Here is a 15084-nt window from a genome sequence, read left to right as displayed (position 1 = left end):
TTACATTCGAAAATAGCTTTCATATATTTACGCTGTATTACGTTAAGTAAACTTTACGTACTTCGTACGCATATCTAAAAAAACTTTTTAGTCACTGGCATCATGAATAAAGGATTGTATACAATAGCTTTTACGATTAAATTCAAAATTTCCTAAATAGGATACAAAACGTATGTCTGTCTGTATTCAGATCTGACTGTCTTTAAACGGCGAATGTTTTTCTCTGGCGGAGATTATCTGCCGCCCGCTAGAGGGCAGGGTTCGCACTCACAGCACACCTCTGCCAAGACGTGCCACACGAAGGGTTTGTGACGAGGACATTGGACGAGGACTCTGTATTCAACATGCTGGGATGGAAGGCAGCGCGATCGGCATTCCGCCTTGCAGATCTCCCTGAAAAAAATTTCTTATGATTTCAGAACCAATTTACGTCTTTAACCGAATATGTTAAGCATTTTTATTATAACTTATTATAATATACGTTCATGCAAGTATAGAACATTTGAGCCAATGATTAGTCGTTCTCACTTGAATAAAATAAGAAAACAAACACATATTGATATAAAGATTTATTAAGTTTCCGTCAATTTGAAATCCAATTGCATTCTGTACATAAAAATTCAAATGAAATCAAAATTGAACTTACCCGGAACAAACCACTTGTGGCAGGTGATACATAGACGGACACACAACGTCGCACCACCCTATTTTCGGTACATTGATTTTCCTAACCGGTACATACTTTTCCTCACACTCATCTTTAGGGCAGTAAGGTCTGTGAACGAAAATAGCACATGCGATATAAGCGCAACTGAGGGCAAATAGTAACGATACGTTATTTGAGCAATTTATTATCGTTTCAGTGACTTTTTCCGACTCTCTATGCTTCCTTCGTGTTTAAATATACAACGTAAGATGTTTTAACATAGAGGGAAAAAGCACCGTTCGCAATGGCAATCTTTCCCTAAACAGATTTAGGTGCGTCGCCCCTGAGACTCCACATACAAGAAAATTGCTTGTGTGAATTATTCACAAGCAGTATTTGGGTAAATTATATTTTTCGACAAAAACTATTAGAAATCACATTAAAAAGGATTACTTGCTAAGCTAATTTATAATCTATTTAAATTTAATAGAACGCAGGTCCGGGGGAGGAGGTGGGTTAAATAGGTCTCTATGAAATTCTGAAATTTGTGTTCGGACAATTAACAACACAAAGTTAACCATGGAATTCGTGTACTTACGAAAAAGGAAAAATCCCATATCTTCGGAGTTCTTCGCTAAAACAGATGCATTATCATTTTAAGCAAAAAAGTCCATCAGACGCTAGTTATATGGTATGATCCTTATTTACTAAAATGTATGTCATGTTTAATAGGCCGTTTCTTACTAATTTATGTTTAAATTCTTCATTACAGTATTGTTTAACTACGATAACGTTTGAAGTTTCTGTTAATTCTTCGTGTAACAAATGACAAATCTATGTTGCACTTACTAGCAATCCTGGGACAGATCGGGGACATTGCCGTCACACGGGTGACTTGGGACATCCTGACCAGGTTTAGTAGGACTCTGTCCGGAGGACGTTCTGGGCGTAGTGGAGGTGCTTTGTGTAGTAGTCGTGGTCTGTTTCGTCACAGGCTTAAATAACCAGTCCCATGGGTTGTTCCCTCCGCCCGAGCCGCCGTGCCCCCAGTCCCACTGCGCAGCAACGCCAGCACAGGATACAATGAGGAAAACCAAGACGACCTGCAGGTATGATGCATATTGTTCATGTAACTTCAGTTCAGCAGAAGCGTTTAATAATCATAATGGCAAAGACCGTTATTGGTTTTAGCACATTGTTTTCAAACTGCTATGGTCAAACAATAATTTACAGACATCTCATAAATGACCTATAATATATATATATATATATATATATATATATATATATATGGTAAGAGAGAGTAAGAAGAACCTTATACACATCACACAACAATTAGTAAATATTTCAATGTAGGAAATATTCAGATGCGTGCGTATCTGCGTCCATGTGAGTCTCTCTGGCTGTCTGGCTGTCTGTCTGTCTGTCTGTCTGTCTCAGAAGTGCATCCGTTCTTTCACCAACCTTCATTTTGCCGAGCTCTCTCTAGCTGAAATCACCAATGGGGGCAGAAATGCCTGTCTGTCCTTTTCGACAACTGTACTTAAATAATTACCTGCTTCACGGATGACCGATCCACCCGAAACACTTCCCCGTATTTTACTCTTCAAATAATCGTTTAGAGATGCATTTTCACTTGTCCCGTTTTAAACTTTAAAGCCAATAAAGTGAATTAAAAGTCGTAGTAAAATATCCAAGTTACTGTTGTATATCCTTGCAGGGGGGCTTGGGAGGCATAAAAACTACGCCGCTGTCTCCGAGGCAAGTAAATGACCATGACTTGGCGTATTAAAGACGTTTGAGACAGTGGACCCCTAGAGGATAGTTAATATGGCTAAATTTATAACGCCCCTAGATCCGTTTATTTACCGTGCCGCTTCCTTAATTCAGACTCAGAAATTATCAAATAAATGTGAGACGGAGAATTTTTATATACGGTGTGTGCATTAAGGGATTTAAATAGACATTGCATATGTTTTCGCCCGTTAATGTACCGTCAGGTTAAGGATATAAGCCGCCAAATCCTCGGTATATGACTGCTACAGTGTATGTCTTTGATCTTGTTTCCTTGTCGGTCGAAATAATCCCGAACCGTTTCCTCAATTACAACTCGCTAAAATTGTTTTTCATTATCAAATGTGTTTTCTATAACATAGACCGATTTAATTAACAGATACGATGTTAGCGAGTGTGCGTCAACATGACTGCCGCATGGACAACGAGTTTCCAGGCTCCAGAACAGTTCATAGCAGTGAGATTTGGTTGTTTGAAGTGCCTTCTTGCTGCCCGGTGAGACATGGAATTTCCTAACCCGTCTTTAGGACAAAATCAGCCTAGCTTCTGTAGCCAAGAAAGAGGCAGTGTGTGTGTGTGTGTGTGTGCGTGTGTGTGTGTGTGGTGGGGGTGGAGGAGGAGGGGGAGAAATGTATCTCCAACATTTATATTTTTACCGTTTGTGACGACGTGCACAATTTCAAATAGGGGAAAGTGGTGTGTTCTAATATTTTCTACCGTAAACCTTTCTCTACGTGCAGTTATTATGAAGGCAGTCGTGAGTACGAGTCATGAAGTCAGATACACGTCTACATGTATAGACTAATGGGTAACATTTGAAAAATAAAAATAACTAATAGATTGAAAAAATGAACAAATTTAACTTGGCAAGAAATTAGCAAATCAGATTCGTCATCTATTTTATAAGTTCAAAATTGAGTTACGGTTTTGAATCATTCAGACGACAGTATGAATAAATAATATTAAAAAAGCAGACGACAGGCTAGAGAGTTCTGGGAGGCACCCCATATGCTGTCTTACCATATCGAGCCTTATGCCAGGACGGCGTGATAAGACCTAAGTCATATTTACACGACAAGGAAGTACCGTTTACTTTGTCCGACTGCAATGATAAAAACGCGCCAGCAGTGACAGAGATGATAGACACAGAGAGATAAATAAACATTTGGTGACTTAAACGTGTAACTGCGTCCATACCCCATCAGAAGGGTGCCAGGAGTTGTAGTTCAAGTAATGCCTACTCTCAATCTGGAAAGTTAAACTTAAATTCGAATTATGAGGACTTCTCTTGGTTTAGTGATTCTATGTGCTTTTTTAGTGGGTGAGTACCACGAATTTTAGACAATGAATTTAATATAAATGATTTCCAAGGTTTTGTGAAAGAAAGATGTTTTTTTAAATGATAAAATCTCACACATGTTGTCGGCATTTGTGTTATTAAAAAAGAAAAGACAAACAGCTTAAAATCTCCAGGTAACGATGAAATATCTTTTGCGCAGTTCTTGATTTCGTCCACATGTTTAGTTTTATATCAACAGGTTTGTTTTGACGTGTTTCAAGCACATGTCAAGCACCCGGGCTTGCGACGGCTTGGAGAGATAATTTTTGCCCTCTCCCCTCCTTTCAGATTGGGGGCTGGAGAATGGAATTATTTGATAGTGAATATCAAATTCCTACATCCGTGTTAATAAATTGTAAACGCAGCGTTCTTTACTTTTGTTATAAATTTTTAAGCGTGGGCGAAAATTGTTATCCAAACAATTGCAAGTCCGGTGTAACGAGTTTCAGATACGCCTTAGGGTTTCGTTGGAGGACGCGTGTAGTTGTTGTTTGAAAGGTCGTTAACTGTATTTTCGTGGTTTTAAAAATATTTGAAACTCAAGTGTACGACTACAGAAGCAATATTTACCGCCTTCTTGCAGGTATCACTTTCGGTGCTGTCACCTTGGACTGCGACCCATGTGAGAACACGTGTCACGTGGAGCTGTACAACGGTGACCGATACCACACTCACAAGCCCACACCCAACCAGCCATTCTTATGTGACGATGCGTTCATAGACGGGCTATGGTACCGTTTCATTGGTAAAGCTGGCAGTAAGTTGGCGGACCATCGGGTAAAACCCTTCAGTTGCGGTACTATGGTACCCGTGTATCTTGAAGGGCAACACCCTCAAGACTATACGGAGACTACACAGAAAGTAGGTATTGATCTCGGGCCATATTCTCCATAATTTCACCTGTCCATATGCATTAATTTTTGCCATCGTGTGGACGCCATGATGTCATTTCGACTTGATGGGTTGATCCTGCATTTTACAGTGCAGGATTGCTGATTTACCCTTTTTATTAAAGATATTTAGGAAACAGTCACACACTTTTTGGTTTATAATTGCGTATTTTCTTTACTTTCAGGTGTGCGTTAACTACGGTTTAGCTCCGTGCTTTCAGTCCTGGGACATAAAAGTCAAACGCTGTCACCTGAACAATGAGGATTATTACGTATATCAACTTCCACCGACTCCAGGCTGTAACGTGGCCTACTGCGGCGCAGGTAAGTGAAGTTTAAAACCGGTTAGCGTTTTTGTTTTGAGTATAGGGCACTGAAGTATCGTTTTCACGTGCGCAATAATACCTCGGCTGTTGCGAAGTTATTGCGCAACGTACCCTTTTCTGGGGACATTATTATCATTGCCAAAACTATCGACGCCGTCTTTCTCGTTTGCCCTGTTTGAGCCTATCTACACGGAAGCGAACAAAAAAACAGCTTTTGCGCCCTGTTACTTTATACGTAGGCGAGAAGCTATTGCGTTTCCCATTAGGACCAATTTACACTTCGTACAGTTAGTACTAATTGAAATGAGAAACAATGAAACTGTTTCAGTAATCCACTTTATACTACGTGTGGGGTTTTGTGATAACAAGCAATTAAGACTGTACTGTTTGTCATTGAAAAATGACATTGTGAACATTTCGAGCACCTGTCCTTTCCTGCGGTTATAAAGGTTATTCAATGCAGTTTGGTTAGGTCCTATTATTAGCTAAATTTTGAAACTATTTACTATGTCATAGAATTGGATAGTCGCGAAATTTGTATATTTTCCTTTTCTTAACTTCATAATGTGCCATATGCCCTTTAATGTGTTAAATATTTTCGCTACTGTTTTGTTCAACTTCTCAACGGTTTAAATTCATTTAAACTTGATTGACTTTGAATTTTCTAGGAGAACAAGTGGAACGATGTCCTACAGGAGAATTTAAGTTAAATGGAAGATGTGTCAGTAAGTTCATCTTAATTCAATGGTCCTTTTAAAGTGTTAATATATAATACTATTTATCCCCCGTTTTCTTTTTTCTCCTGTGTTTGTGTTCTTACGTGCTCGAGCGCGCGCGTGTGTGTGTGATCCTGCAAACTTAAACAGCCAATGCGTGAATCCTACTGTTTGAATCTTCCATATGTTTTTTTTTCACAGCTAAGTTGCCTGTCATCTCTATCACCAACGTCATCATTGAGACTCCAGTCGTGGAGGAACGACAGGTGATCATATCGTGCCGTGTGACATACAACGTGCCCGCTGGCACGCGTGATGAAGGCGACGTCAAGATACGTGTCAGTTATCTCGCAGACAACGCCCTCATCGACGACGACGTGACCACGGGAGCCAGGGGGAGGGCCTCAAGGCAGCTGAGAATTGCGAATCTCACAGGGAATCTAGGCAAATACGTGAGTTTGCGAACGTGTTATTTGTGGTGGACAATAGAAATATGTCTAAATATTATCAGTTGTTATGTAGCAAAACCTATCGCCCACACTGATTAAATTGGGTTTTAGAACAGCATAATCTAACATCACTAGTAACACGTGTTAATTACATGATATAAGTTAATACATGTTTGTGAGATATACATATTGTACCTCTGAATTTATATTAGATAAGCTCAAAAATTGCCTCTCAAGTTTCAAATTTCGATTTAAAGATGGGTACTCCAACTCGGCTAGTACTGTACAATTCCATTCAAAGTTATTGATATTTCAATACCATTGTGGTCTGAGCACTGCAGTATGTTGGAAAAAGAAACATGTCGAATGAATTTTTTTCTGTTTAAACTGTATTCTGTCAAAAGTAAGGCCAAATGATATTTGCCACACAATGGTTTCCTGCATGAATTTCGCTGACTTATAGTATTAGTGACAAGCATATGTCTTATATGTCGTTGATACGCCTTGTTAAAACCAATAACAACCCAGTTACCACTTTATATTTCCAGCTCTCCTGCAATGCATCGGCTTTCTGGGTCAACTATAACCACCTTCCAACGGCATCAGCACACGCCACGAATAATTATTATGCCGGTATCAAGGTGAAATTCCTTAGTGCTTTCCTAAATATATTTTAAAACCTATTTCATTTGCTCAACTTTGTATTTAAACGTTCATTTTGATTTGAAAAAACACATTTAAATCCAGATTACAGCTTTAACATCAATTGTCTCTATTTTTGAGTGACATTCCACTTACCATTTTGAAAATAATATTTGATGCTGTCATTCTATTCTGATGTCATAAGAAGTTATAGAAAAGTAAATACACAAGCTTAAATGTACAAGCCGTGGTTGATTTATAGAATCTACATTGTATACTCCAACATCCGGAAGAAATTTATTTACCACTTTTTAATTTGTTAATGACATATAGGTTGTGGAAAAGACGAGTGGAACCACACCAAAAAGAATTGTGCTAGCAGAAAATAGTCCGCAATATGAGATTCAGGTTTACTCAACCATCCCTATTGCAGTCAACACACACACGAGCCACAAGTACGAAGACGGCAAAACGTATGTCCAACCTCTTGAATTGAAGGTCGAGACTACTATCTTGGACAGTGTAATATACGATGGGAGTCCTAAGGTAATGACGTCACAAATAAGATATTTTGTCAAATATGCTACATATGATACAGTGGCGGATTTAGAGGGGGGTCAGAAGGTCCTGAACCCCCTTCGATTTCTGGTCACCTGTTAAAATTAGAAAATCATAGTTCTTAACCGTACTAAATGTCAAACTCAAATATCAAAATTTTTCGGGGCCCTTTAGCAGGCCCAGAACCCCGTGGCTTTGCATCAACGGACCCCTTTCAAATAATCCTGGATCCGCCCCTGTGATATGTTTGTTTATATTGTCCACTTTAACCAGTCAACCATGGATTGATAACAGTCCCGATATCTTTTAATTTGGGCACTTTTTGACACTTTGGTCCGTCACGTAATCTCTTGAAACATCTTCTTCTGTAACGTTCTTCCCTAGTTTCGCACACACAATTTTCATGAAGTCAGTTAAGTCTGTCCTATAGTGTATATTAAAATAATCTTATAGTAAGTCCTTTACAGCTGTCGCAATCATGTTGATGGAACACAAATATCTGTCATAGTGACATTTCATATACCTACCAAATCACTGATGTCAACATTTTCTCCTTGCTTTCATTTTAGAGTTTCAAATGTGCTGTTTCCTTCACCGAGGACTCATGGGATGATAAGCTCAAACGCGCGTATGCCTCGTCCACGCTGAAGATGTTGGCGCAGCGAGACGGTAGAAACGACGGTGCCAGGGACAGTGTTTCACGCCTTTTACAATTCCGACCAATAAACACATTTCAAGGATTTCCACCAGCACCAGCACGAAGTATATGGCATGGCTATCAAATGGAGGAAATTCCGGTATGTTTAAGTGAATGCTTTTTCTCCAAATGCTGTATCATTCTACTCATTTATATTTCGTATATAACAATAACATTTTTAGATACAATTAACACAGTCAACGTTTTCAAAAATGGCGACATACCTAAATATCTAATCTATAACGAGTGTCTTTATATGGAATAGGCGTTTGGTCTTTTGGTATTATAGCGCTTTACATAATAAGCCAGCAGGATTTTGTGTGAATTTCTAGTTTCAATTCAGATTTATACGACTGACGTCGCCGACAGCGAGTGCCGATCTTACAATGACCCTCGTATAGAAACGTTTGATAGATAGTGAGTATCAGATAGCAGCATGCGGCATAGACATATCATTTATATCCGTTATTTCCCAGCAAACACACAACGTTTTCTAGCGTTAGCATAACGTAGCCTTAACGTTTTTCGGTTTTATAAACGTTGTGATAACGTCATAATCACGTTCTGTGTTTTCTGGGTAGCGCTTTATATAGACATTCTTTTATTAAGTGATTTGGGTCAAACGTTAACTTCACTGTGATTTGATGTCTGAAAACAACATATCAGCTGTACGATAATGTGGTATGTATGCCTTTATGTGCATGGAACTTTATGTGCATGGAAAAACCAAAGGAAGACCTTTTTTTCAGTTCGTACTTCAGCCAGCGAGCAGGGGAGTTTGTTCTTGCAAAAAGCCAGACAAGGGATTTTGAGGTATATATCTATACGTTTCCTTAATTGCAAAGCAGGTTAAATAAAGAGAAAATTGTTAAGTTCGTCGTAGAATGTAATACAGTTTTTGACTTTGGGCAAGGTCGCCTAACGGATTCATAAGACCCGAAGCTGGGAGAATTGACTGACTACGAAGATGAAATAGATTTTGGTTCCAACATGTATGAATAGAAAGAAATTGACACGTACATATGCAACGTCACAAAACTGTGACTCGGTCCTTCCGTTAAGTTATTATGTTATCTATTGTACCTTTAACCAATGCAATAAAATCGAAATACCATGTAAACCAAACAGAGTTTGTGACCAGCTGCACTAATGTTGACATAAGATACAAAGATACAACTGTGGAGTTTCATACATTTCGTTGTATTATTATTATTATTATTATTATTATTATTATTATTATTATTATCGTTATTATTATTATTATTATTATTATTATTATTTTTTTTTTTTTTTTTTTTTTTTTGCGCAAAGGTCCAGGTACGGCACTGGAAATGTCGCAGCTCCCAAACGTGTAACTGCGCCGTTGCAGCCCGTGAGAACAATGACGTATACATCTTGGATGTCTGTCACAACGTGCGTCAACGTCGGGCTGTAGTTCCACGCATTTTGCGACGGTCAGCCAACGACGAACCACCGGCAGATGGCGCTCACATCAAAAGCGACCAAAATGGAAGGAAATACATCGTATGTATATACATACATCGTATGTATATATAAGTCAGAAATGATAATTCTAGATGATGACTTTACACCTTACTTAAAATATCGACATTAGCAATGAAACTACTAGAATCGCCCTGCGCTAACTTATTGTATACGATTGTCTTTTATTGAAGCCATTATTAAATAATTAGGAGATCATTCAAATAATGACTTTTGCAGATCAACTTTCCTTCTGGCGCCTATGTCATCGTTGATATCCGTTATTTCGGTTTAAACCTGTACGTGCATGTCCCCAGTGATGACAGGGGCAGAATGGAAGGACTGTGTGGGAACAATAACGGAAATCGTAACGACGAGAGAGGAGAGATCGACAGAAGCGAGTCCAGTTGGCATCAGAGATGGAGGTAATTGCTTGTGTCTACATTATTGTACATCAGGTGACGTTTGCCATTATAACACTATTAAATCAGTGTTTTGTAACTGGTTGTTTAGATTGAACGCTTTACATTCTAAGCATCGGTCAATGTTGTTTAAAGTGGACAGCGTTGCATGTGGTAAAACATCATTATGATATAACAATATAAATATGATTCATTATATAAATATAATGAATTGTAATATAATATTCTTGCGTTCATCGTGTATTACAACTTTTGAAAAGACTGGACTCTGTGCAGTAACAATATTTACATATTTAATGGTTAGCATGTATTTTACAAAATGAGATAATATGTTATTGTTGGCATTTATTATTATTATTTTTGTTCACAAAATCTTTTCAGAGTCAAACCTGAAACAAACTACTTCAACAAAAGCCCAAAATATAAAGAACAGTCACAAGAACCTTTGTATTGCCACTGCCATAAGAACGACTCTGTGGTCGCAGACGCGACATACCTTAAGTGTGACTTTGACAAACGTGTGACACAACCAGACATTATCAGCAAAAAAAATTTAGAAAGTGTAGTGCCAAGACAAGTGGTGGAATATCGAAACCTTGGCCGAAGGAAAAGGCGTGATATTCCGGAAGCGTCATATACGGATGAAGCTAGCGACTACCAACCGTATGTGTTCACGTTCAAGGAAGACTACTCCAAGCCCGTAGTTAACCTAACTTGGCCCACACCCAGCGGAATCACCCAGACCCAGGCCGCGCAGCTGTGTCGCGACACCCTTGCAAATTCATCGGTGGTGAACCTGTGCCAAGAGGTCCCGGGATTCGATCCGTTTGAAAATGTTCCAAAGTGCATTGACGACATCTTGGTGAGAGTCGGATTTGTGGCACATAAACTGCATCGGTATAGAAATATTTGGCCCTAACATGTTTTGTGGTATTTTACGCCATTCACAAATATCCGTATAGCCGTGTGGGCGGAAGGTCTAGATGGTGATGTAACAACATGAATCTGGTGTGACAGGAATAGTAATCCTAGGAATGGAAGTCCGGGGTCCCATTTAATCAGTGCAGGTTAAGGTTTGTCGGAGTATTGGGGTTCCTAGCGGTTCCTAGCGGACTACATGTACCATTCCTGTCACACGGTTAACTATAGCCCTGCCGAGCGCAGACATTCCAGTTATGTGTGTGACTCTTTTTAAGTAATAGCCATAATTATTTTGATACCCAAAAGCTGTCAACTCCGTAAGTATTTCAATGCCGATATGCCTCTCCATGTAAAAGGGCCATTCTACGGAAAACGATATTCCTTGAAAAAAATTTAAATGCACAAGTCTTATGCATTTGAATAGGTTTTAATTCAGATTCATTGCTGGTTTTACAAATGCATTGTTTAAAGTCGAATTCAATTAAATTTAGATAAAATATGAAATACACTTCGGTAATTCTATTGCTGGGCCTTACAGGTCGCTGACGACATGGGATTTGCAAACGAGGCTGTCACAGAGATGGTGGACACATGCATTGCAACTGCAGTCAAAGAAGTTCTCCCGGAGGATAAAGACGTAGACTCCCTTGGACCGACAACAACAACAACTGCAACACAAATTCCACATTTGAATATCGCCGAGTTAACGGAGAAAATCAAAACCAATGCGTGTCCTCGAGAGTGTAGTCAAAAAGGCAAATGTGTGGACGGAAACTGTATTTGTGAAGCGGGCTTTATGTCGGCAGACTGCTCCGTGAACTCGAACATTTCTCCGGAGATTACTGAGGTGCAGAATGCCGGTCTGTGTGACGTCCAAACGCGTCCATGCCTCAAGTTCCGAGTTCTGGTTGATCCTGCGACACCAGTCACTCGCAGTGATCGCCTCTCCTGTCGGGTAACAAAAGCTCAGGTACATAAATGTCTTGATTTGCTTTAAATTAGGAATCTGTTATCCATATTTGTAAATTAATTGTTCCCGATCTTGCATACTGTGTACTGTTTTCTTTTAATGATCCGGCAGAATTTTTGCATATACATGTACACCATATTCATTTAGGCCTACACATGTGCACTATGTGTAAATGAATATGATAAACAATTACAATAGCAACTTTTCTTAACAATATACCGGGTACGTTTATCCTTCTCAAAACCTTCAGATCGATATAAGCACGGAGACCTACACAATTCTGCCAGCAACTACGGGACATGCTGTGGCCGAATTCGTTAGTTTCTCTGAAGTCACTTGTCACCTACCACGTGATCCAATCATACCGCCTGTGACTAACACCGGAACAGCTGGTACGCCTGCGCAAGGCTTTCTCCTGTCCATCAGCAATGATGGTGTGAAGTTTGGGAAAAACGAAAGTTTTGTCACGTTATTTGACTCAGCATGTGTAGATTGTAAACCTTTTGGACAGTGCACGAAAAAGGTAAGTTTTTGTAGGTACAGCATATTTACTACAGTTAAGAGAAATTATATTTTCCCTAGTGCAACGTAAATATATTTTTGCAGACACCCTTGATATTATACAGTGTTGGCAAATCATGGCAACTAACAACATTCATAGTGCTTTTACAATGTCACAAATGTCATTTAAGTACCCACCCTTTTCTCCATACTGTAGGGCCTATCGCTTAATCATGTATTATTCATTACTTATTAATGTGCACTCGTACTGTAGTAGGCCCTAATATACATGTAATACAGTGCTTGTTTCCATAATTCCAATATACCTCAGTCACTTTCGTTCACGATGAAAAGAATAAGTTTGATAATTATTGCAATTACAATAGTGACAAATGGCTTTCAAACTTTTTGAGATGTGCTACAATTGTACATGTACAGTTTATCAAAGTACGTTGTATTTTTGTAGCGTGGAACGTGCCTAATTAACGGTTATTGCTACGAGGATGGTGATCGTAACCCTGCCAACTGGTGCTTTGAGATGTGCGACACATCTTTCAGCGAGTCCTCCTGGAAGCCGCTTAATCGTAAACGTTTTTTGTCATAGATTTAAATATTTTGGGTAAGGCAAATGACAACGTAAACATAAACGGTCCGAGGCGTCAACTGTCACTTGAGGTAATTTAGATGTTGAAGGCATGCATTAGTTTGAACGCATTTTTTTTTACAAATAAAAATGTACATGTAATAAGAATTGACAGTTGATAACAAACAAACGTAGATATTGGCATATATACATTATTCTTTCACTATGAAAAATTTTTTTTTTTTATTCTTGCAGCGACCCCAGACTGCAATAAGTGTTCTGGCCAACCCTGTAGTTGTGACAAGAACGGCTGGCGCTGTGACTGTGGTTCTGGCTTTGAGCGAGACAACATCACGGGGGGTTGCCATGGTGAGAGATAGTACCACCTATGAATTTATAGAGTACCTTCGGGGATAATTCTTTCATCACAATTGCATATCACGTCAAAGGGCATACATGTACATAAAAAACAACACTGTATTGCGTTAATTGTCACCATTTTCTCGCAAGTCAAACTGTTTTTAAAGGAAGATAATTGTGAAATATTATAATATTGTAACTTGCTTTACAGATATCAACGAATGCCTCAGCAATCCTTGCAGCGGTTACGACACGTGTTTGAACAGTAACGGCTCCTACCAGTGCCAATGTGAGTCATATTCCCTTGTATAGCTTTTTAATCTTCCTGTCCTTACTTACAGTTTTACATTTTTCTTTTTATTTTAGTTAATTATAGTTTCCATGTGAGAGAGTTTCAAATGATGAATATTCTAAATTGTGCATTTTGCGCATTTTTTTTTTTTTTGCCAAGAACAACATGCATGTATGGTTGTTTAATTTGGAAGGTACCAAAATGAAATAAGTGCACACCTTGCAAACGTTCTAATAACAAGTACTGGTGCAATAGGACTCTCCAAGAGGTTTCCACCGAGTGTTTTCAAACAAATTTTCTTAAAAAACAACAACGGTTGTGATTCTCGTAAAAAGAATTTACTAAACAATGTTTTCAAAACATCTTTATTTGATAAGAGCCATGCTATTAAAACATGTGACAACTTTTTTCATTAAATGAAAGCCATGCTATTACAACTTTTTTTAGTTAAAGAAAGCTCGTTTCACTGAAGATGTTCTTCACACCAAGTTTTATTTTAAAAGGGAGGGAATGCCCCCCTGGTTACAACAAGATAGGTTCCGGATGTTACGTCATATCAAGTTCAACAGCAAATCATCAGCAGGCTATCGACAGGTGCAAAAACCTTAGTGGCGTTTTACCAACTATTGAACGGAAGTCAGAATACAAAGCGCTGGTAACAGCATTGGATAAGAAGAAAGAATACCATATAAGTATGAACATATTCTATTTTAGTGGGCGGGTGGGTGACCGTAATTTGTATCCACTTTATTGGTTAAACAAGCGTTTTTTCTTAATTGGTCTTGATTAATAGTTAATGAAACCTTGGGTCATACACTTCTAGTATTTACACGTTTTCACTGTGAAAAGTTACATTTTAATCTTGATATTCACGTGTTACACGTCTTGCATTACATTATGCCAAGGATCAATTTTGACCTTTACACAGTACGCCATCTTTGTACACCGATAATCATGTTTCAGGCGTGAACGACATGGAAACTGAAGGCACCTTCCGCTACGGCAATGTGACGTCATCGGGCAGCGTGTTCACGGAATGGTTGCCAGGCCATCCGCTGACCGGATCCCAGGGAGACAGCGCGGATTGTGTGGTGATAAACGGCCCTAAAGCGTTTATGTACACCAATGTTCGGTGCGACTACGTTGCATTTTATATCTGCCATGTTCCTGCGCAACGTAGACAGTAAGGAATAGATTTTCTATCATAGAAAACTTTTATATGTTGATACCCTTTAGTTTGGATATTTGCCGAAAGTCACCAATCGGGTTCTGGTTATATTAGTGCGTTTTACAGAATTCATTATTTGCGCAATCTGGGGAAACAATACTGTTCTCAAGTCATCTCTTTAAATTAGTTTTTTATGCTTCCCGTCAATTACTGCTCTCTACAATAAGGGTGACATCAATCTCGAGTATTCCTTCATGCATATACAAAACAATATACGGCTTGAATTATTGTAAAGTTGAGCTTATGTAGAAATTACCCACCAGTCAAT

General features: G+C 38.8%; 2 protein-coding genes across 2 annotated transcripts; one reads left to right on the top strand and one right to left on the bottom strand.

Annotated features, from left to right (window-relative positions):
* Window positions 1–185: 185 nt before the first annotated feature.
* LOC106153472 (uncharacterized) lies at window positions 186–2433 on the bottom strand. Its single transcript, XM_013527412.3, has 5 exons — window positions 2111–2433; window positions 1496–1749; window positions 1245–1280; window positions 647–775; window positions 186–393 (listed from the first exon to the last, which is right to left on the bottom strand). Exons 1-5 carry the CDS (start codon window positions 2114–2116, stop codon window positions 234–236), a joined length of 585 nt encoding a protein of 194 aa, XP_013382866.2. The 5' UTR covers window positions 2117–2433; the 3' UTR covers window positions 186–233.
* Window positions 2434–3561: 1128 nt separating this feature from the next.
* Window positions 3562–14925, top strand: LOC106170399 (von Willebrand factor D and EGF domain-containing protein). Its single transcript, XM_087018232.1, has 20 exons — window positions 3562–3761; window positions 4363–4640; window positions 4855–4993; window positions 5664–5720; window positions 5913–6163; window positions 6709–6801; window positions 7136–7348; window positions 7930–8157; window positions 8401–8474; window positions 8807–8870; window positions 9369–9581; window positions 9780–9964; window positions 10343–10823; window positions 11421–11852; window positions 12103–12375; window positions 12820–12937; window positions 13192–13305; window positions 13508–13585; window positions 14092–14280; window positions 14552–14925. The coding sequence occupies exons 1-20, from the start codon at window positions 3716–3718 to the stop codon at window positions 14773–14775; spliced, it is 3750 nt and encodes a 1249-aa protein (XP_086874358.1). The 5' UTR covers window positions 3562–3715; the 3' UTR covers window positions 14776–14925.
* The last annotated feature ends 159 nt before the right edge of the window (window positions 14926–15084 follow it).

Source organism: Lingula anatina, chromosome 7 (genome assembly GCF_051362555.1).
Source record: "Lingula anatina isolate TDL-2025a chromosome 7, LinAna3.0, whole genome shotgun sequence".
Lineage (NCBI taxonomy): Eukaryota > Metazoa > Brachiopoda > Lingulata > Lingulida > Lingulidae > Lingula > Lingula anatina.
Note: the sequence above shows the minus strand (reverse complement) of the source record. Positions and strands in the feature narration are given on the sequence as shown.

Excerpts from the sequence above, each read along its gene's own strand:
- LOC106153472 (XM_013527412.3), bottom strand. Across the intron at positions 1,281-1,495 it reads GATCTGTCCCAGGATTGCTA|CGAAGAACTCCGAAGATATG; the intron begins GTAAGTGCAACA and ends CATCTGTTTTAG. Across the intron at positions 394-646 it reads CCACAAGTGGTTTGTTCCGG|GGAGATCTGCAAGGCGGAAT; the intron begins GTAAGTTCAATT and ends AATTTTTTTCAG.
- LOC106170399 (XM_087018232.1), top strand. The coding sequence starts at position 3,716 with ATGAGGACTTCTCTTGGTTTAGTGATTCTATGTGCTTTTTTAGTGG. Across the intron at positions 3,762-4,362 it reads TCTATGTGCTTTTTTAGTGG|GTATCACTTTCGGTGCTGTC; the intron begins GTGAGTACCACG and ends GCCTTCTTGCAG. Across the intron at positions 10,824-11,420 it reads AGTGCATTGACGACATCTTG|GTCGCTGACGACATGGGATT; the intron begins GTGAGAGTCGGA and ends TGGGCCTTACAG.